The sequence below is a fragment of the Choristoneura fumiferana genome, chromosome 8 (assembly GCF_025370935.1).
Source record: "Choristoneura fumiferana chromosome 8, NRCan_CFum_1, whole genome shotgun sequence".
In the NCBI taxonomy this organism is placed as follows: domain Eukaryota; kingdom Metazoa; phylum Arthropoda; class Insecta; order Lepidoptera; family Tortricidae; genus Choristoneura; species Choristoneura fumiferana.
The window spans coordinates 5842210-5857481 of NC_133479.1; the positions used below are offsets into that span (position 1 = coordinate 5842210).

At 37.3% G+C, this 15272-nt stretch overlaps 1 protein-coding gene across 1 annotated transcript in view; it reads left to right on the plus strand.

Annotated features, from left to right (window-relative positions):
• Positions 1-15272, plus strand: part of LOC141430205 (uncharacterized) — a 237504-nt gene that overhangs the window by 35300 nt on the left and 186932 nt on the right. Inside the window, exon 4 of the mRNA XM_074090799.1 lies at positions 8964-9078. Within this exon, the coding sequence (XP_073946900.1) occupies positions 8964-9078 (115 nt within the window). The remainder of the gene's footprint in view (positions 1-8963; positions 9079-15272) is intronic.

The window sequence follows — 15272 nt, forward strand, 5'->3', positions numbered from 1 at the left end:
ATTCGATTGAACGCGGTTGTAATTTATTGTAATTTAACGGCTTTGCTATGTGCGTGAGGCTGTCAATGTGTCTGTCTGTTCTAAAACAAATGATTTCTTTTCACTTTCATTTCATTACTATTATGTATAGTTGCGTGTGTTAGTTAAAATATTTTTTTTTGTCCATATCTTTGATTTCGAACTGTAATTTTTGTAACTGTTATGTCCCGGTAAGTAAGCACTGGTAATTTCTATAGGAAACGATATACTTCAAGAGTTATATGCGCGAATGGGTTTTTAATAAGCTCAGTAACCTCGTTTTTTCATAGGCAGTCGATCGCTCCTTACATGGTCGACGTTTATAGCGGGCCTTTGCACTCGTAATGTTGTTTACTAAAGAATAGGAAGTGGCGGCTTTTTCAATTGTTCGTTATCGGTTGTTTAATTAATCTAGAGATATTTATTCCGTTTTATATGGCTATGCCGAGTAGGTTGATAGTTTAAGCTACACAATAATATTGGAGACTATACCTTGACTAGCTCTAGGTAGAACCCTGTCGCAGTCAGTATTTTCCACTTTTATTAAACAAATCTTGCCAAGGACAGCAGACTCCTTGCGACGGGATTCCACCAAGTATCACATACGAACTCGCCACTACGCTCCTGTGGAGAAATAAGTTAGCCGTATGTTTTCAAAAAAATATGGCTGCCAAGTTTCATGTCTAGCTCTACTAGTTTGTCAGCTGATGTTTTCTGCCAGTCAGTGACGTTACTCTTTTTATTCATTTAACTTGCCCTGTTTGTTATTGTTTTCGGGTCAAATTTTGCATGTACATTGAGCCTCTTCTAGTAGTCAGATTGACTTGGAGTTTGCTATACATAATATGTAAGTTTAATGACAATGTAATAACATTTGTATATAGTTAACAAACATTACCTACAGTTATCAAAAAATCTTGTATTACAAATGAATTTTTAACAGAAACTTATGTAGGTATAAACTTGCTTTTGGATGACTCAGTAGTTATTAAAGGCAATGCTACAGATGTGGGCGTTATAGTGCCAATACGGTCTTCTAAGAAAGAACCTAACTTTACGCAAGTTGTTATGTAAGGTGACTTAACAATTAAAAATTAACAGAGTTTTAATGTATAGTTAAAGGTCAAGGTTATTTCATTGTATATTAATCAGAGTTAATTATTTTAATTGCTGATGATTCTATGGACTTCTTTTAATTGATGATGTTATTATTGAAGCTATTTGCTAGATGAATCTAGTTTGATTGAGTATCTAATATTGAAAAATCACGTAGTTTGGCTTTGATTAAAATAAGAACCGATGTCGGCCATTCTTATTTTATGCACTAGTGACACGGTAATTAGACTTGAGTGCACAGATAAATGTAAATGGAAGCCATCCTTTTTCTAGATGTGCACTCAGTTTCAGAGCCGTGTCGCTTTTACCTGACAAAAAAAGCGGCACGGTAATTAGACAGAATTAGACAGGTGCACGATAAAACGAGAATGGCCGATGTAGATAAGTTAAAGTAATATGGGACGCGTTGGCATTGTTTGAATTGTAGCTAAGCCGAGCTAACTAAAATTTGCCATAGACATCAATAGCTAAAATACCTATTTAATATGAAAACCAAAGGACTAAGTAAAATTGAATTAGTTAAATATATTTGGGTACCAAACTTAGATCGTTCAGTAAACTTAATTAAATCAAGACTTCGCCGGCAAAATTAATAATGGCGACCGCAGATATTTTATCTGTCTAGTTTTTATTTGTCCTTTTTTTCTATTTCAGTGAATATTGTGAAATTAAACGTCAATCTCGTGTAGTCTATTGGATTTTAAATTCAATTCGGACCGGATTCCAATTGAGTTGTTTAGTGAAATAGGTACTAATCCAACGAAAATTCGAATTCGAAAATAAACGACGTGTAAATTATCTCATTTAGCCTTGTAGAAGGATCCGTAAGGTTTATTTGATTTGAAAAGCTTACCTAAAATTGAATTCTGATAGGAATTTTGATTAAATGAGAAAGATTTAATGGGGTATGTTGTTTTGTTTGTTTGTAATGGATAAACTTAAAACAGTGACATCCATACTAATATTATAAATACGAAGTTGTGTGTGTTTGTATGATTGTGTGTTTGTCCGCCTTTCACGTCGAACTGGAGCGACGGATCGACGTGATTTTTGGCACAGATATAGTTTATGGGCCAGAGAGTGACGTAGGCTACTTTTTATCCCGGAAAAATGCACAGTTCCCGAGGGAACTGCGCGCGATAACCGAATTCCACGCGGGCGAAACCGCGGGCAAAAGCTAGTTGGATATATTTTATCCCTGGTGCGTATAAACTTCCAACGGGACACAAAGTTGCGAACAATATCTAGTTTATAATAAAAAAACCGGCCAAGAGCGTGTCGGACACGCCCGAAATAGGGTTCCGTAGCCATTACGAAAAAAATAAGTAATATTTTTCTAAGGATTTCGTAGTTTAGGTATATTTTATACCTTTGGCTGCTATTTACTCTTAAGCTACTAATAATTGTCAAGAAAACAACCGTTATAGTTTTCCTTGTACGTTTGATATACTTACTACCATCCTGAATTTTTTCAAATTTATCCATTCACCAGTTTAAATTTTAGAGGGGGGAATCACTGAATCGAAAAATCGTTTAAGCAACCCCGTAATGGTTTTGTAAGACCTATCCAACGATACCCCACAATACAAGGTTAGATGAGAAAAAAAAAAAACACCCCTACTTAACGTATATGGGAGGTACTCTAAAAAAAATGTTTTTTTTAATTTTTTATTCTACCATTTTGTCCGCATTTTAGCATTGATAGTCCCTGAGCAAAGCCGCGGTCGCACAAACAGACAGACAGACAGACATGGCGAAACTATAAGGGTTCCGTTTTTGCCCTCTTGCCCTCTTGTTCTGAGAAGAGGCCTGTGCCCAGCAGTGGAACGTATATAGGCTGGGATGATGACGATGATGATGATTATCCAATATCTATATATTAAAGAAAAATTGTTATGAAAGTACGGCGACAAACTCATTAATTAAGTGTAACCTTTACCTAGCAGTAGGATTTGTTTTATAAAATCCAATGGTGATTATTATTTATTTCTAAAATTACCATTAAATCCTTAGGGATTAGACTAAAAGCTTTTTCACGAGCGACCGTGATGAAATTTCAATTTGGGGAACTAAACCCAATATTCTCTGTACTTAATAACATTCTACTTTTAACCTAGACAGTAGACAGGCCTTTCCATTCAATTACGGTTGTTATATACTAGCCTTTGCCCGCGACATCGTCCGCGTAGAATTCGGTTATCGCGCGCCGTTCCCTCAGGAACTGTGCATTTTTCCGTGATAAAAAGTAGCCTACGTCACTCTCTGGCCCATAAAATATCTCTATGCCAAAAATCACGTCGATCCGTCGCTCCGTTTCGACGTGAAAGACGGACAAACATACAAACACACTGTCGCATTTATAATATTAGTATTATTCTCTCTAATATTTTTTTGCTAAAGTTGATCGCGAATTCTTAGAAGGCGTGGAATTATTATAGACGACTCAAGTAGCAAAAAGTTGTTTAAATTATATTGCGTTACAGATGCTACGACACTGTAACATCACCGTCCTCCCTCAATTTTCCCCGTAGAAAATTTGTTGCGCAATATACTTAACTGTCAAGTTTGAAGTATTGGTACGATACATTCTCATCATTGTCCTAGCCTAGCCTATATGTATAGTAGGTATAATGTTTGTCGTCGTTGACGAATTTACATAGCGTGGGTGATACTCAGGTTACCTAGATCGACATTCTATCTGTATGCGAAGGCCGATGGCTTGTTTGTGGGCCCGAGCCCGAGATGTATAGGTATACTAGTTGCCCGCGACTTTTGTTCTATATGTCGGCGGCCGATCGTAAAATTCGCCAAATCACGAAATAGCGCCATTTCATGAATTGGCTAAGGGACATCCGCCATTTTGTTCGAAACTCACCGTTTAACGATTTGCCTAGTGACGTTTAGGCAGCTCATGAAATTCCTAGGCAAATAATGAAACGCCGCCATTTCATGATTTGGCCAGTTTAGGCAGAAAGTGAAATTCCTAGGCATATCATGAAACGCCGCCATATCGGTTCTGACACTTCGATGGCCGTTGCCGCGGCACGCTCGCTTCGCTCGCTCAGCTCGCGCGTTGCGGTCACAATTCTTACTAACCACTCTTCCCTTCGCTCGTCGTACCTAAATACTTATTTATTTTTTTCGGCATATCACGATGTGCCCGGTATAGAGCTAGGAATATCGACGAATGCTGTTTCTCAGGCACGTCGTGATATGCCTGGCCAACTTTTAGGCATATCATGAAATGGCGCCATTTCACGATATGCTTAGGCATTTCATGGTCTGGCGGATTTTAGTATCGGCCGCCGACATATACAATATCCATAGTATTAATGAAAAGTTGACTTGCACCGAGTGACATTTATTAACAACTAGAGTTTACCCGCGGCTTCGCACGTGTAAACTATACGATCAGATTCTGGGATTTTCTGTTTATTTCCAAAAAAAGGGAAAAATCCAATTGTCCAATTATTGAAGATGCAACCTTTAGTATCTGGCTGATACAACGGTGATTAGTCGACACGAGAAAGTTCTCGCGGGAAGTGTGCAATTTTCCGGTATACATAAATTCAAAATCGTTTCCGAATCATTTAGGTAGCCATAGTATAAAACAAAGTCTCTTTTCGGAAACGGATTTCGACATCAGTCTGATATTTTTCATTCAATGTTAAATTACTATTTTTGATTGTTATTTCATTCATTGTAATCTCTTCTTTCTTCAAAATAATACCCGTGCGAAGATCATAAGTCGCTAGTTGTAAGTAATATATATGTGTTATATAGCTATTCAAACATTCATCCAAATTCAAACATCTGTTAACGCGTGGTTGAGCCACAAACAACTCGACACAACTTTCATATCTATAATACCTATATTGGTAGGAATATTAGTTTCGCAATTTCACTGCGATTATCTAGTGTCTACTCAAGTTTGATTATTCAGTTGTGATTTCGAGGATATTGGAATGATCCGGTATTCATTTTATACCTTTGGTGACTAGTGTTGTAAGCGTTCAAAGTCAGCGGTAAATACCTTATAACCAGGCAAGGCAAGCCACAAAACAAAATCTAATTTTACATTAAAAAAAAACAACAACGATTCACCAGGTACAGTCACCAGTACCAATATCTGATACAACAGGCGTTCATAAATATCTGATACGGCTCTATTTCTAGGGCCGGAAGGACGTGTCAGATATTTTTGAACGCTCCGCTGTGGCAGATATTAATGCTGGTGACTGTACTTGAAGCTAGTTAATTAATATTTTATTATGAACTCAATGAAACCAAGGACAATGTTCAAAATATACTGTCCTTCGATTTTCTCAATTCTTCAGAAGCCCATACATAATTCAGGAGTTAAGCGTCACACGAATAAATAATTATGTAAACACATTTATGTCCAGAAGAAGTATATAACTGACCGGAATATAAACGAATCCACTTCACGTGAAATACCCTATAGTGAAGACACGCAGTAGGTAGGTACTTATTACATTATATAATTATGACCAGATAAGCGGATTTGAACTATCTCCAACGTTATGATAATTAGTGAGTAATCTATTTAATAAGGCAATGAACTAAAACGAGTAAGCTTGGTTAGCAACTACAGTGAAAGAATTGGTAGTTTAGCAGCAATAGGGTACGGTGTACGGTTGCCGGAAAATTTCTTGATTATACGGTGAGGTGGTGGGGATACCAGTTACGTTTAAATCGCTCTTGCGTATTGAAGGTTATTTGAAGTAATATTTTAAGCGTTAAATAAAGTGGTACCTATATTATCCTATTAATCTCACGAAACGTGCGGTTTGGCGAAATAAAGCTTCAATTAATAAAAAAAAAAACAGAAAGTGATAAAAATATCCATCTACGGGAGTGAGCTACGTTATAGTCTACTATCGATTAAAAATATAATATGAACCATCCTAGAAAACTTAATTCAATCAATTAGTCAAGTCTCTCTCTCTCGTTCGTGCCGCAAAGACAAGTACCTAGGTAATTCAGAGTAACTAATCTCACATCACAATAACAATACCAATAATAGTGCTATTTATTAAGTTTTATTTTGAACAAATATAGTGAACATAAGGTGATCCGGAAAACCGCACGCGATCTTGATATTTTATGCCGTGACATAAACTTCGAGAGTTGATTAGCCTGCGTTTGCGCAACATGCGGATATATTTCAAGGATTACAGAATCAGAGTGGTAAGTTTTCACACTTTCATTACAAGACCGAATAACATCATATAATATTTAATAGCTATTGACGCGTTAATGAATAAACTGTATGTAAGATACCTAGTATTTAAATGAAAAAATAAGCATGTATGCCTTGACAAGTTCGTACGTGACACTTGGTAGAACTCTGTCACAGGGAGGCTGCTGACCCTATCAGGATTTTTTTTGATAAGTGCGGCAAACGCTGACTGCACCGAGTGTCATGTACAAATTGTCAAAGCACAAAACGATTCTGGTTTTTAAACATAACTTTGTTGAATGTTAAGATACAATATTTCTCATGAAATCATTAGAATAATATAAAGTAGGTACCTTTTAACCTTCACCTTAAGGTTTCTTGAAAAAACATTGTTTCGACTTCGACGAAAACCTTGGAATAAGGATTCAGTTGTCCAAAGAACCTACGCCTTTTTTGGCAATAGACGGAGATTAAATATAATTCTTTTTGCTTGAGAAATCAGAGCTTATTGTATGTTGTATAAGCCGTTGTCTGCGACTTCGCCTGCGATGAATTCTTGTTTCGCCATCCCTTGGAAACTATCAAATTTTCTAGGATGAAACTAATGAAGCGTTTCTATTGGTTAATGAAAAACATATTCCTCGCAACACATCCTCGCAAATCTCTGGTGGAAACGCTGCTTTATTGTGTAACGCACTTGGAATCACAATCGTGTTCACCACTTCTTTCTGTCACACGGCATAAGACGAGAGTAGAAAAAGATGGGGAATGCGATCGCGAACGTCAGAGCGTTAGACTTTTGTCTAATAAGTCATATTTCACTTATTAGGCAAACTAGACTTAGGGGCTGTTTCACCACCCATTGATTCATTTTATTTGACGGACAAACGTGATGCCGTCTCCGTCTATTCGAACAAAACAAACAGAGACGGCTTCACATTTATCCGTCAGATAAAAATCGATGGATAGTGAGACAGGAGGTTAAAGTTTAAGCTATCCCAAACTTACATGAATAAAAATAATATTCCAGATTTTTCAAGTTGTTAAAGCGTAATTTCCCTACCAAGTATATCTTCATTTATCACTTATCTCTTGAGTAAAGTTTCCTACAATTACCCCCAAAACAAGCTTCTGTATATCCAAGTATACTATTGACTAGTGTTGTGCCGGAGCTTAATAAAATATCTATCTACAGATATAAACTATTTTTAGATATATTCAATAAGAACAAGTCCATTATTTGCAAAAGAAAAAAAATACATCTATAATAAAACATTAAATTAAAAAAATCAAAAAACCCGACTGCCAAAACTAAAAGGAACAAAATAAGCCTAGTGGTGTAGAACTCTGTTAAGTAGCTAATTTTAAGTTTAACAGTCGGGACCCATTTAAATCGTGACGCTCAAAAACTCTTAGTAATGGGTCCCGACGGTTGAACTTAAAATTAGTTACTTAACAGAGTTCTACACCACTAGGCTTATTTTGTTCCTTTTAGTTTTGGCAGTCGGGTTTTTTGATTTTTTTAATTTAATGTTCTATTTTACACTTTTTTGATATTTTATGTGAAAACGGTAGATTAAAAGTATTATAACCCATATATATTTAGAATGGGCTAAATATTAGCTTTCATTTGATACCCATATTGTTACAATACAAAATATTTTTTTTCATTCCTCCGCCATATTTTTTTCGCAGACGCCATATTGAAATATTATGTAGCCTATGTCACTCCGACAGTTATGACGAATCCAATGATACCTCATATGTCAAAATCCGTCGAGCCGTTTAGGCTGCAGCGAGGACCAAAGAAATGGACATACATACTCCCATACATACATACATACATACGCTCGAAGAACATAACCCTCCTTCGGGCAGTCGGGTAAAAAGAAAGCAAACTAACCAATTCACAATTCCTTACTAATAAAGGGATCAAAGTGAAAAATAAAAAATAATTTTATTTTAACAAACGAATTGGCATATATGTATGGTCAGATTTATTGCCGAGGATCGCCATGCACTCTCATTCTGAGAGGAGACCTGTGTCCATCAGTGTGGGACAGAGTGGATGGGTATATAGGCTGGGATGGCGATGATGAAATTTTCGTTTTTTTTTTTTTTTTTTCAATATAGCTCTGTCCAAGATGCCAGTTTGAGATCCGAATGCAGACATGGGTCTTTGTTCTTCTCTCGAATATCCAAGGATACGGTTATTCGTCACGTCACTATAAACTGCCACTGTCTGGACGCTTGCCTGTTTTATATTCATGATTATTACCCAGCAAATGTTATAATAACGCCTACGTTGACGTAGTTTCCCGTGTGCCGGGCGGTAAAAGCTGTTGTAATTGGCTACACTTTTGGCTGAGTCAACCTGAAATAATATAAACAAAGTATTGATTTAATCATAGTAGGCCGTGATACTATTCAAATATAATTTCGCGCGTAAATTCCGAAAAAATTAGGTGTTTGCCCGCATTTGAGCCCACGAACTAGTGCTTGAGAGGCCATTGCTCAAATTACTAAGTAAAATTGGCGAAATTGATTATGAAAAAGGGTCCCTGGTAAGCGATTTAATTTCCTCGACTGTACTTCTTCAACAATGTTAATTTGAAACTTTTTGCAGCGCGCGGGTCCTCCAGAATGCGCGGCGCCGTGCCGACGCGCCCTGCTTTCGCCGCGCGTCACCAGCTCGCCGAAACGTGCGCCGGCGCAGGTGCCAACCGCCACCGATGCTACTGGTGAGTACCTACTAAGTAAACTTTACTTGATGTATCTTGATCGTGACAAGTCTGTAGCCGACTACAGCGACAGACGACGTGTCGCCACGGCACTATAGTCGTAAGAAGGTGACATGTCACTAGTTGCGAATGAAAAAAAAAAACATGGAAACCAGTAGAGCGGCGGCAATACGACGTCGCTTGTGCTGCGGTGTATCTACAAACTAGATTCTTAACCTTTATTATTTGATGGATCTTGAACGTGAGTTGTTTTCTGAGTCATCACGTTAACATATGTATTATTAGCGTAATTATTTGTAATGTGTGTGAGTGAAGACGTACAATACTTTACTACTCCTACCTGGGTATAGATTAAGATTAGTCATGTAAAAGTCAAAATTGTTATACCCCCTCCCCTTATAAACACATCGCGTTTGTGCCCAGTCAATTATGTCTTATGACAACTTATTCGTTACCCCTTCATGAAAATAAGTTGCCCATGCAGTCAGACAGGCAGAGAAACTTTTTTTAATGGACCATAAATGTGTTACATTATAGTCATTGTGTAGCGAGCTGCAGCTTGAATTGATTTACCTTGTTCATAAGTCAACGGTTGAAAATCTTTGTAATTTCTTTGCTAGGCAGGGCCACTCGTAGAAGCTTTTAATGCCGCAGTTTGAGCGTAGCTGCTATAGACGGTTATCTAATTAAAACTATCTACATGTGAATGGCTGAAACTGGCTTTTTAATTTCGTCGTGTTTAAATAGTTCCTATTGGACTGAAAGACCTTTATTAATTAGCCTTCTCATTTCTTCCTTTCTCAATATTTAAAGGTGGAAAAGGTGAAAAGGGTATTTAAAGTTCAAACTGGCCATGAAATTGAACTAGATCTTGAAGACTGCTTGATTAGTGATTAAAATGGAAGGATCAAGCATCCCATCATGACAACGACGACCAATAGGACGTTATCCAGACTTTACTTTGACGTTTACTTATCATTTGCATACATTCATTCCTTCTATTTATTCAAGTATTTAAAGGAACGAACGAACAACAAGTTTTACCGGGAAAACTGTTTTATAACTACATGTTAAGAATAAGAATAATTTATTCGCTATTCGTAAAAACAGTTTTATACTACAAGTTTTGTCAAAAAAAAAAAGCAAGTTTTTGCGAAGTCTCGAAACCGTCTCAGCTTAGCATAGTGTTGGCTGTGTGTGTGTATACCTAAGTACTTATTGGACTTCATAAACTAAACATGATCCAGAGATAGTCGTCTAAACTTTTGGTAAAATTTAACTTCTTCACAATCGATTTGATGAATTTGTGGTTGTATTGGATTATACCTACTTTAAATACGAACACACAGACAGATCGAAGCCTGGAGTTCTCGTGACAACCTACTTTAAATGGAGCAGACAGCAAAATTACTTGCCGTGTTTCGCTTTCGACGTCAATGCCATTTAAGTCTTTATGTTGATGTTTCTCTACGACCTTACTTCAGCGTCGACAGTCCACAAATTTTACAGATTTAACGCAATATGCAAAGTGTCATGATTTATTACTTAGCCAGCCAATAAACTCAACGCTGCACGCCACGCGTGCGTAAATCGCCATTATGTCATTCCGATCTTTCGAGACTGCCATAAAAGATGGGATGGTTTAAGTTGTTTATTGTTGAATTAATTTCCTGTTATTTTTACTGCAGAAAATTATGAATCCGTTCCAATTTTCAAGCTTGCTTAGTTCACGTAGATGCTCACAAAAAAAAACTGCAATGGAATAGAACTGTAGTTAAGCGCTCAAGCATTCGGAATCCCAATCGTTTTCACCACTTCTTTCTGTTACACGGTATAGGATGACGATAAAAAGAGATTGTTAATGCGATCGCGAGCGCCGGCGCGTTAGACAATACGGCCACAGGGTTCTATAACGATAACCAGTGTCAAAAGCAAAGAATCAAAAACCAAAAGACGTGTATGCAAGCCGACATTTACTTAGTGAACCATACGTCACTACCTACCTACCTACGTAGTAAATTATGAATTTACTTAACCGGCGATTTGACAGCTGTTTTGACATAAATTACCGTTTACTTGATGCAACTCACACAAAATATACGTAGCATTACAATTTCTCATTGTGTCAATTTATCTTGCTGTTAATTTGTTACATTGCTGCTAAATGCACGGAACGTTGAGTAGTTTACTTTGTAAATCATTTGGTTATTCTTGAAATTGTTGGAATGTACTCCTTGAGAAATAGTTTTAAGGTTAATCATCTTGTGTACGGATGCACAGTTCAGTAAGAAAATTACTTAAGTTAGGTATGTTGATGATCTTACGTTGTTGCTGGTGGTTTGTGTTAAATATTCATTTAAATTGACCTTCAAGTTAAGTGTTGTACGTCTTAGTTTTAACACATTGAAATGAGTCACGCATGATCACATATATGGTTATTGATGTGATGACGACCCAAGAGATGTTAATAATTGAAACGGTACTACGCCACATATAAATTTCTATCTCTCAGTCCCTGTAGCCTTCTCGTGACGTTTGCCTAGAAAATATTTATCTATGATTGCCTGTCCTTTCCGAAGCTGCTTATCTTCACGTTCCCGTCCACGTCCTACCCATCGGTTATGCAAGATTTACAAGCTTTCATGACACTTGGTATTTCGTCGCCCTTGTTTAACTCGAACACATTCATCTTCAGTAAATGGCGTTTTTACCTTCTTTGCTTTATGAATGAAATTTGCAAACGCCCTTTATCTATTTTGGTTGCGTTCTTGTTCGCTCGTGACCGATACAGTATTGCGAAAGAATAATGGACACCTGTGAAGTTATTGGCACGTATCATTAAGGCCTTGTGGTTGTGTGTCTCATTTGAAAACTATTTCAAGAATATCGCTTCGTGCAATGTTGTATTGTATATGAAAATCTGTTAAATTGGATTGGATTAAGTAATGCGTGTCTTTAATGTGCGCTTCGCTGACGTATCAATTATCGTCATCGAATGTAACGTGAAGCTTGACTTTTTTACTGCACGTCTTATTCTAAAAAGTGAAATGGTATGATTGAAACTCACAATTTGCGCTCTAGCGTTAACAATATGTATAACTAACTATATATTGAGTACTAATACAGTCAAACATAAATAAAAGAGCTCGTGCGAACTTTTACGGAGGAGCACAAGGATTAGTATAATTGGTGCGTTATCCTCCTTTTCTCGGTGGAACGCTGTTTCTAAAAAGAAACGAATAACACTCCGAACGCCTATCTCGTGTCTTTATTTATTGTGGGTTGTGGGCTACCTAGTACCAGGCGGGCAGTAACGTGTAGGCGTTATGAATTATTTACACTTAGTCGACTGGGTACCGTCGCGTACTGAAATATTAGGTATTAATATGAAAATGGCGGCCTCTAGCAGGCTGTGGATATATGGGACAAGGTTGCACAGGTACGCTCGGTTAGCTGGGAAAGTTGCAACAGTGAATACTGCTGGTTTCCTGCTACTAGTAAATTATTAACGGGACATTTTATGATAACAATAGGAAGTTATTCCAGTAAACACGTTCTATGTACGAGTAGGTACCTCGGTTTACGACTTTGTGTTTGACGTTTTATTAAATATGTGTTGCGGCTTTGCGAATACACTCGCATTCGCCACGCATGGGGTATTAGAGGTTTTTTTTGTCTTACATTTTTTCCGGCTTAGTTTTTATTTTTTCAAATTTGGTTTATCAACGCGCCCTCGTGAATTAAATAAATATGCAGTTACGATTGGAAGCCTTTTTAGTAGAACCAATAAGTTTTCAAATCTACGTAGATAATAGAATTATAGTGGCGTATGGTTCGACCTTAATAATAATATGTGTTTTCTATTCAAATACACTTTCGAATGGATGATATGGGTCATAGAGAATTTGAATATTATTCGCTCATAAACTTAGGTCGAATTTTTATATTTTCGATTCCAGCTTGTTTCGCTGTAATTTTAGTCGCGTGTTATTTTGAAGGCTTATTTTCTTTGTACGTATCAACGTATGCTATGTTTTTTAGGCTAAACCCTCGTGTTGTACATTAGGAACATTTACGGATATGAATATGCCTACCTAAACTTTTAACAGACCGCTGAATTCTTCGAATCTGTACCTACGTGACCTGACAATTAAAATACCCAACAATAGTAATATTTTTACAATTATATTTTGTCATCATTTTCTTATTAGATAGGTTACTATATCTATCTATGTCTAGGCTAGGCCACGGATGAGCTAATATCAAGTTATGACTTCGGTAAAGTTCCTTGAAGTTTGGACGTACGTACGTAATATCCAAGTCTCAGTTGATATTCCATAATAATTATAACTTCAAACATGAAGTTTAGTTACTCCCGTAACTGCTACAGTAATAGAAGCTTGACAGTTGATAGCGCTAGAGAATATCTAAATATGCAAGGCCGGGATCTGTCCTTAACACGAATGCGGCGACCTAATGAAAATGGTCCTGCTGTAATGATATTTATTTTAGAAGGACTAAGCAAACCTATTTGTTTATCCGAAGACTCATTTAGGTGTAGAAATAAACAAATAAATAGATGTCATGGTTTAGTGCCAAATTTCACGACCAAGACCACAGATATCTGCCACATTAAGTTTAAGTTTTGGATAGACAAGATAGTTCTTTCAATCTATCGTTTTTGCGACTGGTGAAACAGATCTTACAATACATCTCACTCAGTTACATCAGCAAGTGGCTATAAGAATACATAACTACCCGATTAAACCATTATTTTGAACAATCTTTGTGTGTAAACAATTCCAGTTAATATATTGATAAAGAAAAGCGCTTTCGAAAGCTGCATCCAACCCTTACTTTGAAGGCTTTTCGTTCGTTAAGGGGTCGGGGGTTCACACTTGTTATTTGAACCGCCTGCCGCGTAAACATCAAAAGGATGCTCTTTAACCGCGGCACCTCTCTCATTTAGCTTGATAACTTAATGAGTTGCCTTGTAGTCCTTTTAGATCACACGACATTACGCAAGCTGTGCTTTTAAATGTGAGAGTATTTGCATTTTTATTGAATAATGTATAAAAAGTTAAGTGATTGGGTGGCGCTCGAGTTGTGTTGTGTTTTTGAAACTATTTTCTGAAGTATTAAGCATGATTTCCACCAATCGGCTCATATCGGATCGGATCGGAAAGAATTTTACAATCTTTAAACAATACTAAGGGGCTGTTTCACCATCCATTGATTAGTGTTAACTGACGGTTAAATGTGATGCCGTCTCTATTTGTTTTGTTCGAATAGACGAAGACGGCATCACATTTAACCGTCAATAAACACTAATCAATGGATGGTGAAACAGCCCCCAAATCATGTAGGTACTCAGTTTTAAAGTCTACTCGTATATTACCAAGGCACGCGCAGCAACTTCACCGCGAGCTTCTTCCGCGACACGCGATTGTAGCCGAAAGTATATGCTGTGATGCATGCTACGGATGTACTAGAGACAACACATTCGTAGTTAGTACCTTACTATCTAATAGCCTAGTAGGATTCCGCTGGTATTTTTTGGGCACACAACCCTTAAAAAAAAACACCAAGACTTAATAGAAGAAGTCCCAGTCATCAATAAATTTGGTGTTTTATTTAATTACCTACGTACTTTAATAACAAAGTTGTTAGATACTTGTTATGTAGCAGCTTTGACAACCACTGTGTCCAATTACCAGCCAGCTTACCGCCAACGGTAGAAGTACCGACCACTAGGGTCGTTCATAGCGCGAGTGACATCTGCCAAAGAGAATATAATAATTACTACTAAGTACTTTATTATCTTAATAAACAATTTCCTATTACTAAAGGCACTGTTACACATGCTCGTTAGTAGCAAGAGAGCATGCTAGCTACTATCGAGCAAATGCTACCGAGTAGCATGTGTGAGTGAACAGGACATGCTACTATCGAGCATGCTTATTAGTGGCATGCTCGAGACGAGGGTGGAAGGGGGAAAGGTAATAAGCAAGTGTGAACGCGTTGGCTTCAGTCCATGAGCATGCTCATTAGTGGCATGCTCATAAGCATGCTAGTAACGAGCATGTGTAATAGTGCCTTAAGTGTCAACGATATCAGTGGAAAGCACTCTATTGTATGGAGTTACGAAGCTCTGATAGCAGTGTAGTAGTATATTCATGTTTAGCATGATACGT